The 25,825-nt window shown below is 43.7% G+C and overlaps 1 protein-coding gene across 2 annotated transcripts in view; it reads left to right on the top strand.

Moving 5' to 3' along the window:
- BCAS1 (brain enriched myelin associated protein 1) overlaps nt 1-22,623 on the top strand; it is a 71,217-nt gene extending 48,594 nt beyond the window's left edge. For both annotated transcript variants that reach the window (XM_054981802.1, XM_054981801.1), the window contains 4 exons: nt 1,558-1,716; nt 5,073-5,138; nt 14,642-14,896; nt 19,523-22,623. In XM_054981802.1, the coding sequence (XP_054837777.1) occupies nt 1,558-1,716; nt 5,073-5,138; nt 14,642-14,896; nt 19,523-19,600 (558 nt within the window). In that variant the 3' untranslated portion in view covers nt 19,601-22,623. The remainder of the gene's footprint in view (nt 1-1,557; nt 1,717-5,072; nt 5,139-14,641; nt 14,897-19,522) is intronic.
- Nucleotides 22,624-25,825: the final 3,202 nt, after the last annotated feature.

Raw genomic sequence — 25,825 nt, 5'->3', positions numbered from 1 at the left:
CCTTTCAGAGCTGGGCTTGGACCTGGGCAGGTTTGATGGGCTGAAGTTACCTTCTGGCATTTCACAGACCCTTCACACAGCTCCAGTGTATAGCAAAGCCTTTGCCCGGCTCTGTCTTCTTAAACTTCCCTTCCCAGCTATCATTGCATCTCCCAACATATGTTCTTCATGTGTCAGATGTCTCATGTTGAGACACTCAAAGATTACCCATATTCTGATCCTATGACATTCTGACTTTCCCCACCCTTCTCTCCACATCATCGGTTGCCATTTACAGGAGCAACAAAACACTGTAGAAATGCAGGTAAGTTTCACTACACTGGGAAGTAGAAGCAGGAAAACAGGGCTGTGTTTAAGTATCACTGGATTGTGTGTTTACAGTGCTCTTAATTTGCAGCTGACATGCCAACCCCATAGTGTTTTCAAGGCAGGAGAGAACAGAAATGGTTTGCCATTGGCTGCCTCTGCATAGCAACTCTGGCCTTCCCTGCTAGTTGCCCATCCAAGTACTAACCAAGGTTGATCCTGCTCAGCTTCTCAGATCTGATGAAATCAGGCTAGTGTGGGTTGTCCAGGTCAGGGCATCAGCCCTAGCCAGTACTTAGGCTGAAGACCACCAAGGAAGATTGGAGGAAGGCAATGGCCAACCACCTCTGAATGTATCTTCCTATAAAAATCCCATTGATGGGGTTGCCATAAATTGGTTGTGACTTGATGGCACTCAGACATATACATCACTGGGAGTCTCTCTACATGAGACACCTTACATGAGGACGCTCAAGTGTAGGAAGATGCAGTGATAGCCGGGAAGCCGGACAGAACCAGAGGAGATCGCTCTGTCAATTTCACTTCCCTTTCAGGGAGGTGAAGATGAAATTAACAAACCCTCTGAGGAATGATCTCAGCCAGCTCTGTCTTTTTAAACTACACTTCCCAGCTAACATTATGTCTCCCTACACTTTAGCATCCCCATGTCAGATGTATCGTGTAGAGAGATGCTGGATTAGGACCTAAGAATCTTCTCACAAGAAAATCTAGTTGTGGTTCATAGGTGGGGGAAAGAGAGATGGGATCAGGAGTGTAAAAATCCAGATAGCCCATCAGTGACTTCAGAACTGGTCCTAATGATTACTATCAGCAGGACTGGTAAAGATTAGGAAGATGGTTTCTCCGTCTCCCATACTGGAGGGCAGGAAGACTCTGGCTGATATCTGTCCCTAATGGCAGTCAGCACAGAAGTTCCTACATCAGAGGCGATAGTTTCCAGGTTGAATCCCTCTTAATTAAGCACTGATTCAGAGGAAATAGGGAAGGAGAGGAGCCAGCTAGAACAGGATCTTCCTCTCTTACTGGCACACTCAGGTCATTCTGTCTCCCTTCTTCCAATCTGACTCCTAGAAAAATCTCTTTAGCTCTTCAATTTGACAAAATTGGATTTTATTTTATTTTTTGCCCCTGCATGAGATTCTGCAAAACAGATTGTCTCGATATATCTAGCTGCATTGTCATGGATGCATTACTTTTATTTTTTTAAAAAATTCTGCCAATAATCTGCAGACTCCGACAGATGACATAGAGGTGATAAACACAGAGAGAATGGAAGCCGCCCCCGAAGCCCCTGCAAAAACTGAAAGCAGAAGCCTGGAAGCAGCAGAAACAAGATCCAAAGGAGAGGAAAAGCCTTCCAAAACAAACCTGAGGAAATTCTTTAAGTTGGTAAGAAGGAAAAATATATATTTTAACGTAGAGGGAAGGAATATAAAACATGACCCAGGAAACCATAAGCAGCCACTCCTTTCTGTTTGTTCTGTCTGTCTAGGACATTTTATTCCATCCTTGTCCAAAGAGCTCAGAAGAGTATCTTTGGTTCTTCTTTCTCCATTTTATCCTCACAACAACCCTCCATGATAGGTTGGGCTGAAAGAGAACATAAGCAGTGGAAGCTTAAGTGTTTGGGGTCTATATGGAGAAAGGTGAGTTAGAAATCATTTAAATAAATAAATACATGGCTCCACTAGTTCCTCCCCAACCCCTCTGGCTTGAAGAAAGCATCCCATTAGCACCAGTCAGGGGTTTAACAATAAGTTTCCCCCATCCATAAGTAATAAACAAACAAAAAACAAGTAGATGCCAACAAAGTTTCATTGATGGATTCCCAATGCCTTGTAAAATACTTTCAGAAGTTATATGGCAATTAAGTGAGTACAGTATGGTATTTCCTTCCAACACTTCATCTGGGGAGCGCCCGTTTCTCCCAGTTTGAACACAGGCTTCACCATTCTCATATCTCTGTGTTGTTCTGGCAATTTTCTCTTTTGTCCTCTCACAGTGAAAGCAGGAAAGAGAGAACCTTGGAGGGAAGCAAAAGATTTGGCCTGCCTTTCCCACCCAGTTGTGGCTTACATGCTAAGCATTAGCTGTATGCATACAACCAAGTATTGGAAGATTGCGATTAAAATGGCACATCTATGTATATTTAAGCCCTGACCTGGATGGCCCAGGTGAGCCTGATCTTGTCAGATCTCAGAAGCTAAACAAGATTGGCCTTGGTTAGTTATTGGATGGGAGACCTCCAAGGAAGACCAGGGTGGCAGAGGCAGGCAATGGCAAACCACCTCTGTTAGAGCAGAACCACAAGTGACAAAAGGCAGAGATTGGACACTTGTCAGCTTCACTCAAGTTTTGATGGGAAATGTAGGCATCCTGGTCTTCCAGCTTGGCTCTCCGACTGCTGTCCAATGGACTTTTCAACTGTCACTTGTCCAACATTCCGCCAAGCTGCCTACATTTCCCATCAGAACTTGAGGGAAGCTGACAAGTGTCAAATCTGTGCCTTTTGTCACTTGTGGTTCTGCTCTTAGTCTCTTGCCATGAAAACCCCACCAGGGGTCGCCATAAGTCGACTATGACTTGAGGGCATTCTCCACCACATATATATTTAAAGCCTTAGTGCAGTCGACTTCCAAACTGTTTACTAAACTGGTTTCTGTTGCCATAAGTCTAACACTTAGAGTATTCCAAGCTTGTTGGTTTGTCCCACTTCTATACTGATGGCAACACAAGATGTCTTTGAGTGGGTTACTACGCAGCTTAAAGTTGCTGGTGTTTTGCACCCATTGCCATCCTCTCCAATGGACCGTGCTTTCAGATACTTTGAGCTGTGCTATTCCTTTTCACGGCTCACACAGTTGGTGGAAAATGGAATTAGAGTCCGTGAATTCCCAATGCATGGAATAAATATCTCTATGGAACATGCATTGGATATCCCTGATTTCAAGGAAGGGAAAGTTGTTGCATCTATTATTTGAGCTTCCACTGCTTATGTCCAGGGAATGTGAGAGTCTGTTCTTCAGTCATCTTTCTGACACCACATCAAAGGTCTAATTCACAGTCAAGGCAAAGTGTGCAAAACCCACAAAAAGGTAGCTTTTAAAACGGTTTCTTGTTTTAACTCCAAGTAAGTCTTTCAGCACCTTCAAAAAAACAACATGTTTATTGCAGCACAAGTTTTCATGAGTCAGAGCTCACTTCATCAGATGCATGAAGTGTTATTTTCAATTGTCAGAGAAAGTTATACCAAAAGCTACAAACAGCAGAAAGGCAGAAGGGGTGAGGAAGAGAGGTCAGAATGGCCTGTTATTATTTCTCACTTATCCTTAATAGCTATTTCATAAACTGATAACAAATCTCACGGATGTTGTTATTCATATAAATGCTAAACTTTTATTCCTTGGGGACAGTTGCCCTTTAAGAATATTCCCTATTTGATAGTCATGGGATGGGCTTTATAATGGAAAATGTAGATTACAAGGCATAAATGGCATCTGGAGTGAGCTGTGACTCACAAAAACTCACACCCTACCACAGGTTTTGTTAGTTTTATAGGTGCTCCTGGAATCTTGCTCTTTTCTACTGCTATAGACAGAGTAACCTGGCTACCCATCTAGATCTAAGGCATGAATGGAAATTGATAAAAAAAAACATGCTTCTATATAATTTTAAAACTGACAATTATATATACTGTAAAAAAAGTATCATAAAATTCTGGGATTGTTTCGATATGGTCCAAGCAGCAATCTGTAAACCAACTTTGGTTCATTCTTTGCCAAGATGGAGAACAATTTCATCTGGTGTTGATTTATCAATACCCCTGCCATAGAAACCTATCTGGTGTGTAACATACAAAGCTGTTTTGTACTGAATCAAACTGTTCAGTCCATTTAGACTAAATACTATCTACTTTGACTGGCAGCATCTCTCCAGCTCTGTTGCCTTAAATGGGGATATTGGAAATTAAGCCTGGGACTTGGTGTACATGTCGCTTCACTATGGGCTCCAGAATTACCAGGTCCCCAGGATGCCAAACTCTGAGTCGTGGGGTGATGATATCAAGGGACGGGGCCTGATGATGTCACACCGAATAGCAATACTAAGGGCGGCATTTTCACACTCCGCTGTATTGTCCCCAGGCCTGGATGTAGTCACTGTCTTGTGATTTTGAAGAGATGGGCTATTTACCAATCAAAATCATTTATTAAAATAAGATGGAAATGTGCTAAACATAAAATGCCATTGAACTTTTGATACCAAATTATCGCCTCTCCTCTGGAAATATATATGTGCCCTTGTTACCACATACAGGAAACTCTGTGGGCTAGCTGACAGTCCTGAGGCTCTGAGAATAAGCCCCTAAAATCTCAAGGCCAAGGATTAAGTCCTGTCAACCTCAATGGGCCCACTTGCCTGCTGATCTTTCATCCCATGCCCTGGGAGAATCCCTCAATGAGCTCTACCTGGACTTGCCCAAAGGAGCTGCCCATTCTCAGAGCAGCATGAAGCATGCCAGCTAAAGAAGTGTGGAGTCCCCACCTGTGTCCAAATAGGACAAACCCAGGAATCTCCCTAGCATGGGAAGAGGAGGGGGCTATGCAGGCCCTGAGTTGCAGTCAGACAGAAAAGCTTTCTCCCTTCAAAGGCAATGTTGGAGATTCACGAACCTGCTAGTGTCCAACCATTTGATATGCTTACCATGGAAACACTCTAGAAATGCATATAATCCTTTGCTATTTTAGTCAGCCAGAGATGATGCAGGGATAACCCCTTCAGAAGAGGTAAATGTCCCAACGCCTAACCAGCAAGTAAGTGTCTGGAATCCACTCTTCCTTTGGTGATGGGATCAGTTATACTCCACTTCCTGGAGCTTTACTCAGGGCCGGTTCTCCAGCCAAACAATCTAAGCAACTGCTGGGTGGCACAATGAGGAGGGCACTGATGCCCTTTGGGGGTTTAACTCACTCTCAGATATCAGGGGCACAGGAGAGGACTGGCAAAATGTATGTACCCCAGAGAGCACTTTGTTCAACTGGAAAACATCTACTGGTGGTCCCTGGCCCGAGGGAGGCTCAGCTGGCCTCTACCAAGGCCAGGGCCTTTTTGGTCCTGGCCCCAACCTGGTGGAACTCTCTGGGCCAAGCTACACATGACAAATGACACTTGAATGGCAAGTGTATTTCTCCCTGTTCACTTGCCCTCCACTCAATCCACTTGCCGTTCAAGTGTCATTCGTCATGTGTAGCTTGGCCCTCTGTCTGAGGACACTTGGGCCCGCCAGGATCTTGTGTCATTTAGGCGGGCCTGTAAGACAGACCTGTTCCACCAGGCATATGGTGGAAGCTAATTTTAGCCCATCATTGCCGAGCCTTCCACTGGTCTCCCTCTACAAGGGGTATGAAGAGTCCACTGGTGCTGGTTGCCCCGAAAGGGGTACAGCATTTTATCTGTTGCTGTTTTTATGATTGATTTTAAGTTGTATTTTAATCAATGTTGTACCCTGCCCTGAGCCCGCTTGTGGGGAGGGCAGGTTAAAATAAAATAAAATAAAATATAAATAAATAAATAAAACCTCCTGGGCCCATATCACTACCAAGACAGTGAATTCCCGAGGTAAGTCCAGTAGCAGCAGGTTCCGCTGATGATTAATTTGTGGTGACCGAATATCTTGAACTGGCCCTGCCTTTCTTTGTTTTCTTATAAGACTGTCATGGTTTCATAAAAAGTCTCTGTTACATCAAGTTCAGCTTCTGACACTGTATTTCACTCATACTTTGTTTCCTAATAATGTTTGGATTCATTGTGGCACTGTTAGGGTTTTTCTTAATCTTCTTTGAAAGTGCATCTCTAAAAATGAGTAAGTCAGAAATTGTTCCACTACAGCCTTGTTACACTGGACCAATTGGCCTGGACTCTTGATCTCTCCGGTGTGAAATGTGAATCATATAAGTAGTAGCCTTCTAATTCTGTGACAACATGTAGTCTTGGGGCCAGGCTAGACGTGCAGGATTATACAGGGTTCCCCAGACTCAACTCAGGTTTCCACAGCTATATAGCAGTTAAAAAGTAAATGGCTGTTAAAAAATAAAAGAGAGCCCAAATGGCCTCAGAATGCCTCTGTGGGTGAAAGAGGGGCTCCTCCTTTCCCCCTCCAGCCATTTCCCCATGTCTCAATAGCACAAGAGGAGTCCCTTTCCCTGTTTTTACTGCTCTACATGTACAGAACACTCCACGTGGAGCAGAAAAAAACAAGGAAAAAACCTCCCTCCCCTGCTATTTGAGAGCCAGTTTGGTGTAGTGGTTAAGAGTGCAGGACTCTAATCTGGAGAGCCAGGTTTGATTCCCCACTCCTCCGCTTGAAGCCAGCTGGGTGACCTTGGGTCAATAACAGCTTCTAGGAGCTCTCTCAGCCCCACCCACCTCACAGGGTGTTTTGTTGTGGGGATAATAATGACATACTTTGTAAACCGCTCTGAGTGGGCATTAAGTTGTCCTGAAGGGCGGTATATAAATCGAATGTTGTTGTTGTTGTTGTTGTTATTTTGACATGGCGAAATGGCTTGAGGGAGAAGGTGGAGCCCCTCCTCCCCCCATGGAGGCATTCCGTGGCCATTTAGGGTCTCCTTTGTTTTTAACAGCTACTCCCCAAAGCTGCTGTGAAGCTGCAGGGATCTCGGGAACCCAGACCCAACTCTTTAAAAACCTACAAGTCTAGCTTGGCCCTGAGTTCCTCAGGATGAGCCCTCTAAATTGTCTGGATAAGAGGTCAGCAGCCTACAGGTAGATTTCCATGAGACAATTCACAGAATGGGGACCATGTACCCTGCACAGTCATACATCATCTGTGTGTTCTGTTCTATTCCCAAATGCAATGTTACTATTCCAGATTGGACTGTGACAGGATGCAGAACCCCTTTTCAAAAAACAGTCTGCAGAAGGGATTATTGGGCCCTTTGCATAAGATCATGTGGCAGGCAGGCATGCCACTCTTAGTTTTCTTCAAAAGAAAGGTGTAAATAATAAAACAGAAAGCCATTTGAAATATGCATAGTGTGTAAAGGGGGCATGTATTTAATTTGTAATATCAGGGTTTGCAAAGATGGCACTGGGGTGAACAGTTTGTTCAGCCAACTGTCCCGCTTGAAGCATCTTTGCAAAGGAGTCCTTGCAGCACTGCACAGTCGCTAAGAGAAGCTGTCCCTAATCACCTCTATTTAACCCTGCAGTGACAACCGGGGAGGCAAGTGAAGAAGGGGAAGAGGTCACTGAAGAGCAATAAAATCTGACTGTTTAGTGTTTAGTGTTCCATTCTGAACCGGCAGTAGAAGATGCCATTTGGTGAGGCCAGCGCCCTCTTTGGTCTCATTTGCTGTACCTCTGCTAAAATGTCATCAATGAAAGATGCAGGAGCTTGACTGTGATTCAGTTTCGAAGCCAGCGAGAATCTTTCTTTCAGCCGCTACAGCTGAGGCGAGAAGAAATCCTTAGGAAAACATGTCATCCTCTTAATCTGGCTTTCCTTTCCCGAGGAGCACTAACCGCTTATGAGCCGAGACAGGCTGTCAGGTTTAGATCTGCCACTACAATGAGAGGGATGAACATATGGCTCATTATTTATAGCTTTCATTTTGTATTTCCCGATCTTGTTTCCATCAATATTAAACGTGTCAATTTGGGGGCTTTAAAACATTAATATGGAGAAGTCTTGCAGATTAGCTGCCTACATTGCTTTTCCTGATATTTAGGGGAAAATATACCAGTATTCCTGCAGATCCAGGGATAAAATGACATCCTGGACATATTTTACATGGCTCCAGTAGAGGCTTTTCTTGACATCCCCATTATCTTCAGTTGAAAAATTTCATGCTGAAATTGACTATAATTAATGTCAGTGTGAGGGGACTCCAGACTCCAAGGCCCATTCTCAACCTGCTAAACATGGGCCATTTCCACACGGCTTACCTTCTTCCGGAAAACAGCATCTTCATGCGCGAAATCGCATGAGAAGACACTGTTATAGCGGAAGACAGCGTCTTCTCGCGTGATTTCGCGTGATACCAGCGTCTTCCTAGCGCGATTTTGCGCGCGAAGACGCTGTTTTCCAGAAGAAGGTAAGCCATGTGGAAACGGCCATGGTTTGAGCTTTAACCAAAACTTAAACCAAGTAACTGTTAATTCTGTAGCAGTTATACACAGTGAAGGAGTACTGTTCTGGAGGTACTACTCAAGAGAAATTTTCATTACCCGAAACTTAATGAATTCAGTGCTCATACAGACTCCTGAAGAGGGTTGTACAATATAGAACTGTTACAAAACCAGAGGGTTTTTTTATGCACCAGGGCATGGTCCCCTTTTCAATCAACAGTGTAATCTTATGACAAGTTGCTTCCATCTGATCTGATTCCATGGGCTTAGACTGGGATACCTCTGCACAGAGTTGTGCTATCAGTGTCTCTTTTAAATGATAATAATCAGACAGAGCATTTGATGTTTTCCCATACGCCCCTCGTTCCTATAAACACTGAGGGTCACGTCAGGATAGAGCCTTTTTGGAAGAGTCAATGGCTTGTGCCCAGTGCAGTGTTTCCATGGGTGGAAGGATTCCCAATCCCCAGAGCGACTTTCTTGCCACTTCTTTCCCTCTGTAGTCTGAAACGTTCCAATTTGGCTACAGTGGGAGGGGGGAAAGTTGTGTTCCTCAGAGCCTCGCTACAAGTGACATCTTACACGTGAACGGCACTTGATCATTTTCGCAAGTATTTCTGGGAATTGAAGTCCCTCTCCCCCACCGCTTTTCCTTCTGTTCCTTCCCCTCTCTGTTAGAATGGCTGCCTGAAGAGACGGAGAAAGCCTGCTTTTGCAAATCGCTCCTCCAGTCACAAGCCTGCTCTCAATGATCTTTGGGGGTGGGCAGCTGCGACTTTCTCAGCTTTCTCCAGAGCATCCCCCACCCCCCAGCAAGACGATTTGCAAAAGCTGCTACCGTAGGCTTTCTCCATCTCTTCAGGCAGCCATTCTAACAGAGAGGGGAAGAAACAGAAGGAAAAGGGGTGCGGGAGAGGGACTTCAATTCCCAGAAAGACTTGTGAAAATGATCAAGTGCCGTTCGCGTGTAAGATGTCACTTGTAGTGAGGCTCTCAGTGGACAATCTTTCTGCCTGTGGAAATGCTGGACCAGATCCACTACTATTCGCTTCTCGATGTCTAATTCAGACATGACAGCCAAGGCTGATGGATACAGTCTAGAGTAAAGGAGAGGATAAATAATAATTGGAGAGCCAAAACAATTCAGAAATACTAACAGTGCCACTTGTTTTCTCGTTCTTTTAAAAACTGTATCATTGTGAATCCTGTAAACGTTCAGCCTTTTCTATGTCTTTTTTTCCTCCTTCCTTTGGTGTAATAAATTGCTTGGTTATAGTTGTTGCATTGCAAAAAAAAAAAAAGGAAAACATTTTCTCCATTTGCAATTCCATGCAGAATTTTCTGTGGCATTAGATTTCTTTGATCAGATCATGGTTTGTCAATCTTCTGGTGGAGTATTTTAATCTTAAACAGGGGAAATTGTTCTGATTGTCTTTCCTTTCTGTAACCTGGTATCATGTATCCACTCTCTTTCATGTCTCTTTCTTACATCTTCCCCCGCAACTGTTTTGGTTTCTTGCTTCATGGTTTGGGATTAAAAGAACATTGTTACTGTTCTTTGGTGATGGTGGTATTGCATGCATGAGAAAACTTTCTCACTCAGATCCTACAAACAAGTTCTATGTGTGCTCAATAATCTCTGCTACAAAACACACCTCTTCATGTGTTAGCACTTCTGTTTGCCCAAGGCTGATTGAAAACAATTGATCTTGCTCAAATGGCAGTGCAAGAGGAAACGTGACTGGCAGCAGAGAGTATCCAGCATTCCCTTAACTTGTTCGTGGAATCCAAGCCTGTCTCTGAAGGGGTGTGTCCAGATGGCAACTTCTTGGGCTCCAGATTGGTTGCGACTCCTGAGTGACATCTACTCAGGACCAATAAATGTTGGAAGTTATCTCAGAGTATCTTTTCCTCAAGGAAGACACATGCTTGAACATTGGCACAGGCATCCTGCGCATCAGTCACATGGAAGGTGACATAGCGTAACACTCGACTGTGAGCAAGGAAGCGCCCAGTTTAAATTTCCTCCTGTCTCTCCGTCTCAGCATCCCATCTGTATGGGACTCCAATACAATAATGGGTTGCTTTATTGGGGGTGTTGTAAGGGTCATCGAGAGAAGGGATGCAAGATTATTGGACACTCTTAAAGCATTATATACTTGAAGCTGCCTTATGCCAAATCAGACCATTGGCCTATCAAGATCAGTATTGTCTGCTCTGATTGGGACCAGGTCTCAGGGGTCTTTCACATTGTCTACTGCCGGGTCCTTTTAACTGGAGATGCTGGGGATTGAACCTGGGACCCTTTGCATGCCAAGCAGATGTGCTGCCCCAGCCTAGGAACAGCAGCTGTAACTATTGTTATTTGTCATCATCTGTGCCCTAAGGAAATACTAAAATGGCATGGTGACCTGCCAAAATAAGAGCCCTCTGGACATGCCCTGTGTCAAATGTTTTTTTTTCCTTTTTCATTATGCAGCAAGAAATAAGAAAAATGTGCATAAAGAAATGCTTTGCAGAAAACTGATGGTGCAGATTTCATTCACATAAGCAACCCCACAGTTGTGAGAGGGGCTACTCATGTGATCAAGGGTAGCAGGATGAACTCCTTTTTCCATAAGCGGTGCCTTTCGATCCTCTGCACATTGACTTAAAAGTCAGTCCCAGATAATTCAATGGGGCTCACACCCAAGTTAATCGTGTATAGGAGTGATGCCTCGGACATACTGGATACAGGGTTGCCATGTGGCTGGTACACTAGCCATGCCCCCCAAACAACTGCTTGGGTTGGCACAATAATGTTGCGGGGTGCTTCCAGCCTTTAACAGGGTGGGAGGAGATGAGCACCGACTCCAAACTCATGCTGTCAGTGACGGGGTCCAAACTAAGCCCTGGCGCCATAGGGACTCAGCTTGGACCCAGCCATTGGCAGTGTAGAAGAAATGTTAGGTAGGGATGTGCGTTTCGGCATTCAGAATGCCGAAAGAATGCCGAAACAAAAGTGTTTCGGCTTCTTTCGGGGAATGCCGAAACGTTTCGGGGAATGCCGAAACGTTTCGGGTAGCCGAAAGAAAAAAGCCGAAACGTTTCGGGATTCTTTCGGCTTTCTTTCGGCTTTTCAATGGGAAAATGCCTCCGTCTTCCCGGACGTCTGGGGGAGGCATTTTCCCACCGAATAAGCCCAAAATTGGTGGGGACCTTCCTCTAACCCTTCTCTAACAACCACCCAAGTTTCAGACAGATTGGACTTTGGGGGGCCATGTTATGGCCCCCCAAAGCAGGTCCCCCATCCTCCCATAAGAAAGCGAAGGAGCAGCATATTGTTAGCATGCTGCTACTCATCTTCTTCATTATTTCCTATGGGGAAAAAATGAAGAAGCAGGCTTCCTTTGCCAGGGGTGGCATTTTGCATGCAAAATGCCCCCTCACCCTCAGGGGCCCTTCTCCCACCCCTCCTCCCACCCCCCACCAAGGCTCAGCCTGCTCCCACTTGGGGGGGCCATTTCATGGCCTCCCCAAGTAGGTGCTCTAATCTCTACCACTGACAGCTGGGGGAGGCTTGTGTTGCCAGGGGTGGCATTTTGCATGCAAAATGCCCCCCAGCCCTTCTCCCACCCTTCCCCCCACCCCCCCACCCAGGCTCAGACTGCTCCCACTTGGGGGGGGCATTTCATGGCCTCCCCAAGTAGGTCCTCTCAGCCCCTAAAGTCCACCCCTTACAGCCCCACACAAACCCAATTCCCCCCAGCTACCACACACAGACCCAAATCCCCACATTAGTCCCTCACAGACCCAAATCCACCCCCACCTGCCCCACACCCATAACCCCAGGAACAGGCTGGCAAAGGCCAGCCCTCTCCCTTTGTTCCCTATGCTGGGAACTTCTAAACTCTCTTTCCCTGGGCAATTCTGCACAGCCCAGGAGTGCCACAATGGTGGGCACACTTCTGAGTGCCAGCTGGTCCCTGTGAAAGAGCACCTGAACCACAGACACCCTCCCTCAAATTCCCCCACCACCTACAGAGATGGCTGGCCAGCCAGCCCCATTGTTCCCTGTGATGGGAACCAACTGCACAACAAAGAATAAAACAAGAACAACACAAAATAAAGTTTTTAATTTTTTTTCTCCCTTCCAAATTACAAGTAGGCAAAGCATTATGACACATTACACCAGCAGTCCCCCACACAGAAAAATAACACAACTCACTTAACATCAGAGAATCACAAAGCACAATTCCTGTCAAAAACACTTTATTTCTTGAACAGCTTTAGGTTACACAGCAGGGGGGAACACCAAAGGGCATGGCAGCACTATCTTACACAAAAATAACACAACTCACTTAACATCGGAGAATCACAAAAACACAATTCCTGGCAAAAACACTTTATTTCTTGAACAGCTTTAGGTTACACAGTAGGAGGGCACAACAGGGCATGATAGCAATGTACTACAAAAAATAATACAACCCACTTCACCGTTTTTGACAGCAATTGTGTTTGTGTGATTCTCTGATGTGAAGTGAGTTGTGTTATTTTTGTGTAGTACACTGCTTTCCTGCTCTGTGGTGCCTTCCTACTGTGTAACCTAAAGCAGTTACAGAAATAAAGTGATTTTGACTGCAATTTTTTGGGGTGATTCTTTAATGTGAAGTGAGTTGTGTTATTTTTGTGTAAGATACTGCTTCCATGCCCTTTGGTGTTCCCCCCCTGCTGTGTAGCCTAAAGCTGTTCAAGAAATAAAGTGTTTTTGACAGGAATTGTGCTTTTGTGATTCTCTGATGTTAAGTGAGTTGTGTTATTTTTGTGTAAGATAGTGCTGCCATGCCCTTTGGTGTTCCCCCCTGCTGTGTAACCTAAAGCTGTTCAAGAAATAAAGTGTTTTTGACAGGAATCGTGTTTTGTGATTCTCTGATGTTAAGTGAGTTTTGTTTTAATTTTTTTGTGTGGGGGACTGCTGGTGTAATGTGTCATAATGCTTTGCCTACTTGTACTTTGGAAGGGAGAAAATAATTTTTTTAAAACTTTATTTTGTGTTGTTCTTGTTTTATTCTTTGTTGTGCAGTTGGTTCCCATCATAGGGAACAATGGGGCTGGCTGGCCAGCCATCTCTGTAGGTGGTGGGGGAATTTGAGGGAGGGTGTCTGTGGTTCAGGTGCTCTTTCACAGGGACCAGCTGGCACTCAGAAGTGTGCCCACCATTGTGGCACCTCTGGGCTGTGCAGAATTGCCCAGGGAAAGAGAGTTTAGAAGTTCCCAGCATAGGGAACAAAGGGAGAGGGCTGGCCTTTGCCAGCCTGTTCCTGGGGTTATGGGTGTGGGGCAGGTGGGGGTGGATTTGGGTCTGTGAGGGGCTAATGTGGGGATTTGGGTCTGTGTGTGGCAGCTGGGGGGGAATTGGGTTTGTGTGGGGCTGTAAGGGGTGGACTTTAGGGGCTGAGAGGACCTACTTGGGAAGGCCATGAAATGCCCCCCCAAGTGGGAGCAGTCTGAGCCTTGGTGGGGGGTGGGAGGAAGGGTGGGAGAAGGGCCCCAGAGGGCTGGGGGGCATTTTGCATGCAAAATGCCACCCCTGGCAAAGGAAGCCTGCCTCTTCATTTTTTCCCCATAGGAAATAATGAAGAAAGATGAGCAGCAGCATGCTAACAATATGCTGCTCCTTCGCTTTCTTATGGGAGGATGGGGGGACCTGCTTTGGGGGGCCATAACATGGCCCCCCAAAGTCCAATCTGTCTGAAACTTGGGTGGTTGTTAGAGAAGGGTTAGAGGAAGGTCCCCACCAATTTTGGGCTTATTCGGTGGGAAAATGCCTCCCCCAGACGTCCGGGAAGACGGAGGCATTTTCCCATAGAAAAAAGCCGAAATAATGCCGAAAGAATCCCGAAAGAATCCCGAAAGCTGAAAGCCGAAAGAGATTCTTGTTTCGGCTTTCGGCTTTAACGATAGAGAATCTTCTTTCGGCTTTCTACTTTCGGCTATAGCCGAAAATTTTTGGCTTGCACACCCCTAATGTTAGGTGTACCTTGCTTGAGATAACAAAGCATCAGGTTTCCATCCAGTTGATGTCAAAGGGCAAAACTTAAATTAACTAAACTGGGGGTCCTCCTGCCAAATCAAATGCATTTCTTACTCTTTAAAAAAAAGTAACTACTGTTTGAAACTGCTTTAGACCCTGGACTTCCCAGACAGGCCCTTTACCCAGGCCGAGAGTCGAGAATCCGCAGGCGCTCGGAGTAAAGAGAGCTCAACAGAGACGCTGAACAAGGAGAAAGGAAGCAAACAGGAAGCCAAAGAGCCGCAAGAACCCTCGGAGCAAGAAGGCGCGGAGACGGACTCCCTTCAGAATGGAAGGGACGCCACGAAGGAAAACGTTCCCAAGAGGACAGAGAAGAAACAGTCGTTCGGAGGGTTTTTTAAGGGCCTTGTACGTTACCTTTCATCTTTCTTGAGCGATCTGCACGTAGCGCAGTGCCTGGAACCTCTATTGTAGGGGCAGAGCAGGGCCCTGGGAGCCATTCCCAGTGCTGGCCTGGCACAGCAGCAGAAGCGTATACATGGCAGTAGTATACACCAGTCGCATTTTATGTTGGTCAGGTCAACAAAATTTGTCAAAATTGTTTAATAAGGGGTAGACTTACTGGCTGCTGTCAGAAACCATACACCTTGTAAGTTTTGTACTCCTGCAGGATTTTCTGATAAGCTGCTCTACCTGCCAGGTTTGTATACCAGATATGAATCTCTGCTCATTGGTTCTTTCATCAGAAACTATTGATTGGTGTTTGAATGCACGGCACCGGAGATTAAGAGCAGGCTTGTGGCCACTGGTAACAACTTTCTATATTCTCCAGCATATTTGTATAAAGTTAAGATGGGGCTGGATATTTGTATAAAGTTAAGATGGGGCTGGATATGTCTGTTTTAGGAGTTATTCATTAACACTCACAGCATTGTCTTAATAGCTACTATTTTCTCCCCATGTCTGAAGGTGAGATGTTTCTGAGCATGGAAAGAAAGCTTCCTCTTTCGCTTTGGTGGTAAAATATATACGCCTTTTGTCAAGTGGGAAAATAAGCATGCAAGTAATAGGTGGTATATGCTTCTTTTTTTAAAAAAAAAATCCTTGAAAATGAAAGGTCCCGTTCAATATTTTTTAAAAGAACGTAACTCATTTTGTATGCATGCTTTTTCACACTTGACTTAAATCTCAAGGTACTCAGTAGCATGATTCTTTCTACAGAAGGGTTTTGATTTTTTAAAAATATTTTATTTATAATTTTTAACAGTACAACAATACGAAAGCTAGTTATAAAATAGAAATTGTAAATTACACTAAGGTCTATATAGTTTGTCTGAATGGTTACAACATTATAAAACGTAAGTTGAATAGTCATTTAACTACAAAATACTAAATAAACAAAGCAAGTTGTATCATTACTATATCTGCTAAATTGAAGTAAAAAATTGCAGATGTTTAGGAGGGTGTCGCTCAGTAATAATTAGGGTTTTGATTTTTAATGCAAAATAATCCCAGAAGCTGCAATCCAGAGCAGGTATAGTGCAGTATATGTGAGGGGCCATTGAAGCCTTTCCGTTCTTGATATTTGGTAGTGGTGGAAAGTGCCATTAAATCACAGCCAACTTATGGCAACCCTGGAGGGTTTTCAAAGCAAGAGGTAACAGCAAGCTATGGTTTGTTGCCGCCTGCAGGCACCTGGAACCAGCTTTTGGCTTGTCTCTTCCTTCCTTCTCCATTTCTTCCTCCTCTCCTGGATTCTCCCTCTCCCTGTTTCAAAACTTTACACCGGAACCAGAAAAACTATGCTTACCGACGTCCCAAGCAGAATTGCAAAATACAATCAAGCTGTGCTCTGCACTTCTGCTTTGGAGGGCAAATACAAAGTGTAGTTTGCTAATTAGGAAAGCAGCTTTGGTTTGCTGTAAACAGGAAAGGATGAATTATAGGAATCACAGTAACCTTGTGCAGACATCCCATCCATGTGGGCAGTCAGTGTGCTGGGAGGGACAGCAGGCATGAGCATGCTGGCACTGCCCCCAGCCTCTGTGCAGTGGCTGAGCAAATGCATGGAGTGAATGCATGGAGCATATGTGCATGCCCGTGGCATATGTGCAGGCGCTTCCTTTGTACATTCACCCTATGCAGACCACTTGGTGATCATGGGGAGGCAAGGGGCAGGGCCAGAACACTCATTCCCTCTCTCCTTCCCTGTGTGGTGTCCCCTACAGATGGGATTCTGCATAGAGTTCATGTCTATGAGACAGATGGGGGTTGCAAGCTCAAATGTTATTTCAGTCTTATACACATAGCAGCAATCGTGGATTGGCTTTATCACTATACTAAGCTACTTTATACATTGGGCAGCGAACATGGTGGTGGAGAGTAGCCTCAAGTCAGGGTTGACTTATGGCAATCCCTTGTGGGGTTTTCATGGCAAGAGACTAACAGAGGTGGTTTGCCATTGCCTGCCTCTGCATCCCTGGTCTTCGTTGCAGGTCTCCCATCCAATTACTAACCAAGGCTGACCCTGCTTAGCTTCTGAGATCTGATGAGATCAGGCTCATGTGGCCTTTCCAGACATGTTAATTAATGCAATTAGCAACTGAAAGTGGGGCATATTAGCTGGAAGCTAAGTTAATATGCACAGGTTCATCTATAAACAGCAGCCACTGATCACCCCGCTCAGGCTATCCATGATTTAAATATATTCCTGAGTTTCTCGTAGACAGCTGCTATTTTCAATCTTCCGGAAGAAAGCGGGTTTTTTTAGATAGAGTTGTAAGTGTTATGATGAAGAGTCATTGATGTGCTCCAAAATCCCACAAAGCCTGTTTTAATTAGAGATGATAAAGGAATAACAGAAATGAGTATACGTATGATAGCTGCTCTGTACCGTTTTCAGTTCTCTGGAAAAGTACTGTCTGTTCTCAGCCTCTATCAACTCCTCTTCAAATGTTGGCAATCTTTTTTTTTTTAGAGCACAAAAAATTTCATTGGTTTTACAGCAAAGCAATGAAAAGTCACACAAAACAGACTCGACACTTAAAATCAGATCCAAGCATCACTAATGCAATAAACAATGCCAGCATAAGAACGTGATAATCAGAAATCAAAGTGTTCCCCCCCCCGCAAAATGTATATTAAATAAATAAATTCCAATCTTGAGAAACAAATCCAGTCTTTCATTGGTCTGAAACCATGCACACCGGCTGCCAGAGCTCTTGTTGCAAGTGATAAAATCCTTTAAAAAAGCCCCAGCTTTGGATGCTGGTGGAATTTAGAATGAGTTCTCCAGACTTGTGACATTCATACAGAATGTTATCTCCTGCTAGCAGGATGTCTGGAAGGAAGTCTATATAGCCTGTGGGCTATATTAAGCAATCTACTTCTAGGAACAGAGCATCAAACTGATGACCATGTGACTGAGCCCAGCCCCATGTGCTTCATATGACACAATGATAGGAGCCCATTTAGTACAATTTAACCCAACAAACAAACCAATCCCACATAAATCAACAGACTTTGCTTAATCTATACCTGTCAACACAAGTGCTTTCAGACCTAATCTTTAAACTCCCAAGGCTCCGCCTCTGACTCTATCTGAAACTCTTGGCACAACCTCCCAACCCTCCATCGTCAGTTTCCATATTCTGAGCATCACTAACCAAGATTGCTGTTGACATTTCAGATTGTGAGCCTGTGGGCCAGGGTCCTCCTGGGTGCTTGTTTCTAATGGTAAATCACGGAGTAGTAGGCATTGTTTAAATAAAATGGGTTGGCTCTTACCAGTCTTATCCATTAGCACTGGCACATTCCTCTGATCCAAGGAGGCTTGCGCCCACCCAAGATGTGTTCCATTAAGAGAGGAAAATAGTAAAGAGTCCAGTAGCGCCTTAAGACTAACCAACTTTATTGTAGCATAAGCCTTCGAGAACCACAGCTCTCTTCATCTGCATCTGATGAAGAGAGCTGTGGTTCTCAAAAGCTTATGCTACAATAAAATTGGTTAGTCTTAAAGGCGCTACTGGACTCTTTACTATTTTGCACCTACATAATAACACGGATAACTCCTCTGGATTGAGAGAGGAGACTCTTCCATCTGTGGTATGCTCCTTGCACCAGAGAAACACGTTGGCACCACTGGAATAGACTGGTAGGATCCAACCCGCTTACTTCCTACTTTCATGAGCTGTTCTCTTAATCCTACGGTCTGCCGTAAGGGGGAATAAAGCCCAAGACAGACCTTTGACCTGCTTGAGTACCACCAGGGTCTTGTTTTTTAACATTCCTTACAGGTAGAAACACTAATGGTTTTTTTTTATAATGTTCATAAGCAGGATCGAACATAATGATGTGTTAGAATTAAAGAAGCTAATCCCAATAATCTCTCCCTAACATTCAGCATGTATCAAGCCCTACTGTATACTGGCATTCTACAGGAGCAAATTGGAAAAGACAAAGTTTAGCAGTCCACATACAAAAAACTGTTCTGAAATGTATTGTGTAAGGAGCTTTGGCCTGCTGCACCAGGGCTGTATGTATTCTATGGTTCTGGACAAGCACAGAAAAGTACAGAATGTGTGCAGAAATTCACTTTTTTTAATTAAAAATTATGGAAAATAAAGTTCTAGTCCTTATGTGTGCAAAGCTATGCCTGAAAGTTTATGAACGGCACCTGAAGAAATAACAAGAAACCAAAGAGGAAAGTGAATGGGATTCCAAAGGGGCTTCAGAGATCATACAGCTCCATTCCCCTCGACCCTGACAATTAGTAAGAGCAGATTAAATGGTGCAAAATTAAGCCCAATTGCATGATGTTGCAGGATTCACCTTTTTTGACACAGAATGTGACTTACTGTAGTATAACTTTTAAAGTGCAAAATAAAGCTCTGAGTACAGCCTACTTCATATATATAAAGTGGCCTAGAAACTTAATGGGTTTGCATTAAAAAAAACTATGCAAGACTTCAATATAATAATACTTAAGCTTTTCATCTCTCTCCCTCCCTCCCTCCCTCCCTCCCCCTTCAACAGAGCCCCAAAAGGATGTCTGATGCTGAAGTGCAAACGGATCCCGTGTCTTTTGTGCCAGCACCTGCAAAACCCAAGTAATGAATCCTCTAAAGCTCCCGAAGAATCACTTGGACCTGATAACTTCTAACCCTGCAGTTAAAAAAAATCGACTTCCTGGTTTGGTTGATATCTCCCCTCCACCCCGCTTTTGGACGCCTGCTGCCAAATGAATGCTAAGCCTCAGGGTCAAAACGGGCGTGCGTTTTGAAACCATCCTATGTGGAATGTTTTCATTCAAAAGCTAGTATATCACAAAAGATAAATTAGAAACAATGAGCATGCTGTAAGAATGAATGAAGGATGGGGGAGGGGTAGATTAATGAAAAAGTGAGGACTGTGAGAGCAGCTTGAAAGGGGACCACTGGATCCATCCCCCGATTGCACAACCCTCCCCTTTGTTAAAAAAAAAGTCAATTTTTTTAGCAACAGGCTTCTATCCCCACATGTAGCTCGGGCTTACTCCCCAAAAATCCCCACTCCCTGTTCCTGTGTGGCCACAGTTGAATGGTTTGCTTGCCAGATCTCTAGAATCCTGGGAATAAATGACCTGACCCTTTTATGCCCACCCAATTTGCACATTCATAATCTGTGTATTCATTGGTAATGTACGTACTATGCAAGTTACGTCTCCACAGTTTGTGGGGCTGAGATATTTCAGTCTCAGCTGTGCCTTAACTTTTTTTTTCTTTCCAAATTTTCATACAAAGTCCATTGCTTTTCTGGTTATTAATAACCTTTGAAATGCATGAAACCTTTTAAATCAAGATTCATGATAGGATTGCCAACCTCCAGGCGGGGCCTGGAGATTTCCCAGAATTATAACTGATCTCCAGGCTACAGCGATCAGTTCTAGAGAAAAAAGCTTCTTTGAAGGGCGGGCTCTATGGCTTTATACCTCACTGAGGTCCCTCCCTTCCCCATACCCTGCTTTCTCTAGGATCCATCCCCCCAAATTGCCAAACATTTCCCTACCTGGAGTTGGCAACTGAACTCATGAATTTAGGATCACAACGAGAATGCAATAGGAGCAATCAAGAAGCACAGGTTCTTTCCTTGCCAAGGGCAAGAAGGCAGCATAGACTGAGGGAGGAGCTCTATCTAGGAAAGGATGCTAAAAGCACAATGTTTACAATGGTCGGCAAAACTGTGGACTAAAGATCCAGTTCTTCCTGCCACTGACCACATGAAACTGCTTTGTACTGTGTCAGGCACTGATCAGTGTAACCCAGGACTATTTTTTCTCAGAGCAGCAGCTCTAAGGTCTCCATCAGAGAGCTTTCCTGCCTTGTTATCTGAGATCCCTTCACTGAAGAGGCAAGCGATCCAGGCATTTTGCTTCCAAAGCTTCTCTGACACACGAGCCTGTTTATTTTCTGTGGCTGATCTAGGAATGACACTTTGGTCATGAATATGTAGGAGTATGGAACAAGTAGTCCAGCAAGCTACAGCCTCATTTGGGAAGGAAACAGTTTTCTCACATATGAGCAGACTTAACACTTAGCTGTAGGTATAATTGCCTTAACTCACACGCTGACTGTGAGAGCCAGTGTGGCGTAGTGGTTAGAGTGTTGGACTAGCATCTCAAAGTTCCAGGTTCAAATCCCCACTCTACCATGAAAGTTTGCTGGGTGACCCTGGGTCAATCACACATTTCCAGCCTAACCTACTTCACAGGGTTGTTGTAGGATAAAATGGAGGAGAGGAGAACAATGTGAACTGCTTTGGATCCCCATTCGTGAGAAAGGCAAGGTATAAATAAAATAATAAGCAAACACACACGTGGTGAAATGATTCAGGCTTGCCAAACAAAGTTCTGTCACAGGGAAGCAACATGGTTGTTGTTGTCTGGACATCTAAAAGCAAAGCAAACAGGACTATATCCAAGCTGCACACCCTGCCCCAAGCTTATCCTTGGCCTGCATAAACAATAGCTTGCAAACTCAGTTCAAACCGTGGCTTCAATCCGATAGAGATTTCAGAAAATGGATTAGATTTCTATCTACGGAGTGGGACTTGCATGCATTTCCCCTCCCCCTGCAGCACCAAATGCTCAGGAACATCTTTGAGGGAGAAGTCAGAGGTCTGAGGGGGGGGGCGGGCGGTCAGTGAAAATCATTCCTTCCATGTGTGGAAATCTTCTGCAGGGTCCAATCCTATGACTTCCCATCCTTACCATGGTTTAAGTAGTCAGATGCAGCCCTTCAATGAGAGACAGAGAGAGAGTTAAGTGTTGTAGCTGCACAGGGCCAATGTGGGAGGAAGATGGAACTGCATTAAACTTTCGAGTTCTAAGACTATTCCAAGGTAAGAAAGGGGACCGATTGTTAAAATTGTTAACCAGTATAGTTAAATGCATGTGATAGGAAGGATTTGGTTTGGGTGGCCAAATTATGCAAGGAAGACGAGAACAATTGCGAATATTTAAAGAAGCCATCAGAACCAGCTTTTGAGAAACTATACAGTGAAAAGTGTTTTTTTTTAAAGTTGGTTATGTTTAAAAGGACCATAATCATAGCATCATCAGCTTTTAAGGTATGCTTCAATTTGGTTCTCAAGCTATTAATATTAATTAAAGGCTGAAATGTACAACATTTATAATGAATTCTCATCTGTTTCTTCCATGATGTAGTAAAACGGGAGAAATTAACTTAGGGGGAGTAATTAAAGTATTAACGAGAAAGCAACACAAGGGGGCAGACCTGATCTCCTTTTTCTTATTAATTCAGAGGATGTATTTACTTTTGTATTACTAATTTTTTTTTTCTATCTTCAGGGGAGGGAACAGTTTTACAGACAGTTTTCTTAATTTATGTCTGTGATTAAAGCTACTTTCTTTTTTTAAAAAAATCCACCAAATCCTAAGATTGAAAACAAGTGTACCAGCTTTATGAAGATCCTGTGACGTGCAAGTTTAATAATATTGTTAGTAAATCCAGATACCTGCATTATTGTAAAAGGAGGAAGAATGACTAATGCTATAATTCAAAGCTAGCATCTGAACTCTAGATAATTGTATATTTTGATTTCCTTCTGATTCAATAAACATTCTGTAAGAAAACTCATTTGCATTCTCGGTCTCTAATGAAAGTCATCATTCATTGTCGCTGTATTTTAATGATAGGCTATATGGGCAAGAACACTGTTACATAAGGGCGATATTATACAAGCACATACGCTCACATACATTTGTAGAACATTTGGTGAAGAATGAGGCTTGGTTCAGACACCACAGTGAAACCATCGTTTATTTTAACTATGGTTCATTTGTGAAACAAGGTTTCGGCTGACAGATGATCATTCAAATCCCAGTTTGCTTTGACTTATGCTGGTTTCACCACCTTTGTCAGGTTTCTCTGTAGCTAGGAGATGGGGAGGGGGGGGATGCCAAGAAACAAATCAAAATCAAACCAGGATGTAAGCTGAAAATCCTGGCAAAATGGAGGTACCTCTAGTGGCTGGAAGATAGGGTTGCCAACTCAGGGTTGGGGAATTCCTGAAGATTTGGGGAGTTAGAGCTTATGGAGGGCCGAGTCTGAGGAAGGGATGGACCTCAGTGGGGTATAATGCACCTTCCAGAGCAGCCATTTTCTCCAGAGGAAGTGATCTCAATAGTCTGGAGATCCGTCGTAATTCTAGGCGAACTCCAGGCCCCACCTGGAGGCTGGCAACCCTAGGAAAGACGAGCCTAGGAATTTAGGGGGCTTCTCACTCCCCTCCTGTGAAACAGGTTCATGCTTTGGGGTGCTGCTAGAGACAGTAGGATAAGCAGATCACAGCAGTGGCCAAATCAAAAAGAGTCCAGTAGCACCTTTAAGACTAACCAATTTTATTGTAGCATAAGCTTTCGAGAATAAAGTTCTCTTCGTCAGATGCATGATACAGAGACTGGTCAAATATCCTCCCTCCTCTTCTATATTTGACCAGTCTCTGTATCATGCATCTGACGAAGAGAACTTTATTCTCGAAAGCTTATGCTACAATAAAATTGGTTAGTCTTAAAGGTGCTACTGGACTCTTTTTGATTTTGCTACCACAGACTAACACGGCTAACTCCTCTGCAGCTGTGGCCAAGAGTGCCTTTCACCAGCATCTGCCAACTGTAGTTAATAGACCAGCTTCAGATCATTTTTTCAGCTCCTGCTTTGACAGACACTATTAAACAGTTGGTGGATTAACCAGCGTTTAGAAAAATCACACTAACCATAGTTTAATTATATCATCGTTTTGCATTACGTACGAACGAAGTCTATGTATCTCACAAGCCGTCAATACAAGTTACATCATCAATACAAATTACGTCTAACTTAATTTTTCAGTATCCCATGTCTGCAAACTGAATGAAAAAAAAAACACACCAGTATTTAAACTTGAATACAATCTGGCCAAGAAGAGTTGATTGAGCTGAATTAAATTAATGCACTTGTTCTTGATTAGATTAATCATATTTCATTCTTCTGAACCACAGTTAAGTTCTGTGTTAGAATAATTCTCTCAAGCATAGTTCTTAATCTCTTAATGATTGGCTTGAAATGTCTTTTCTCTACAAACAAAATTCAGATGAAACACAATGCAAATAATACATGGACTTAGCATCACTTGTGAAAATACAGCCCAACCCAATTGCAATATAAAGCCAGGGCTTCGTGGACTGATTTTATGACGCAACCGTATAAGCATACATTCCTTTGAAGAATACAATCTGCAGTCAATGGTGAAGGCCTTTTGGTGGTGCTGGTACCAGGGACACCTTTCACCACCTTTGGCTGGTAAGCAAGCTACAGCTGTTCCTGGGCAGGAAATATCGGGCCCCTGGAGTGCATGCCCCAGTAACATCTAGATTAGATTAATGCAGTATGCTGTATATGGGGCTACCCTTAAAGACAGTCCAGAAGCTATTAAAGAATTCTGCAGCCAGAATGCAGAGTGGAATGGGTCATAGAGACCGTATCACTCCAGTCTTGTTCCATCTACTCTGGCTCCTAATTTGCTTCCAGACTATTGCTGCCAACCATTAGCTGGCAACCCGCAGAAGGCTGGGAGGGGCAGGGACATGGGAGGCACCATTGACAGCATTATATCATTTCCAGGATAAACCCAGGAGTGACATCAGACTGCTCCAGATATCACTGGGAACTCTATGGTTTTACCATAGGGTTTCTGTTGATTCCTGGGTCAACCTGCTGTCACTTGAAAGTTTTCCATGAAAGTGATGTAACACTGATAGCAGATCATGATTTTAATTTTTTCCCCCTCCCGTCAGCTGCTGAAGTGGTGGCAAGAACGTGGCAGCCCTATTCCAGGCCCAAGTCAAGGTTGTAATATTGACCTTTAAAGCCATATACAGCTGAAGGCCAACATGCTTGAAAGACCGTCTTCTCCTACAGGAACCTATCCCACCACGGTCCTCTTCAAAGGCTCTGCTTTGAGTTTCCCAGCCCTCTAAGTCTAGACAGGCAGCAATCTAAAAAAGGGCCTTCTTGGTTGTGGCGCTGAAATTTTTGAACTTTGAAAATGCCTTATCCATTAGTGGGTGAAAACATTTTTCTTTTGTTTGGCATTCCCTCACCAAATGCTATTAGCCTTCCTCCTTGTATGTTTGTTTTTATATGTTTATAGGTTTTATATTATTATTTTATTATTTTATTACTATTACTGTTGTCCTTATGTTTAAAAACATTTCATGTGCATATATGAGTTGGTGGGTGTATTTGAAATGTTTTATTGTTTGAAACGTTAATGTTCACCACTTTGGGGACTCTGAATCGAGTGGGAAGTTGGCATAGAAATGTTTAAAATAAATGAATAAAGCAATCTCTTTGATTTCAATTGAGCTTGATTGCACGGCTACATTTAGAGTTGTATTGTTTTTACCCTTGCAATGCCATATGCTTGAAAACTAGAGCAAGCTCCTAAGGTTGGCGGACATGGATTGTGAAATCGGTACATTTCAGCGCTCTGCAGAGTTTATTTCTCCGAGGGCAGAAAGCTTTGAAGCAGCAGCAGTTCAGCGGATCAGCTGTAACTTGCAACATCTCCACTGACACAATATGGCCATTAAAGAAGCAAGAAGTTCAAACAAGATTTCAGAATGGATATCAGGAGATACTTCCTCCTTGTAAGATGAGTTGGGTGATAAGAGTTGGTTGATAGAAGAAATTGCCAAGGGAAGTTGTGAAATGACATTCCCCTAGAGGCATTTATTAATTTGGATTTTTTAATATACATTTTATTGAAAGGTTTAAAAAACACAGATTAAAACAGATT

The sequence above is a fragment of the Eublepharis macularius genome, chromosome 5, assembly GCF_028583425.1.
Source record: "Eublepharis macularius isolate TG4126 chromosome 5, MPM_Emac_v1.0, whole genome shotgun sequence".
Classification (NCBI taxonomy): Eukaryota; Metazoa; Chordata; class Lepidosauria; order Squamata; family Eublepharidae; genus Eublepharis; species Eublepharis macularius.
The sequence above is the reverse complement of the archived record's forward strand: the minus strand, read 5'-3'. Positions and strand labels throughout refer to the sequence as shown.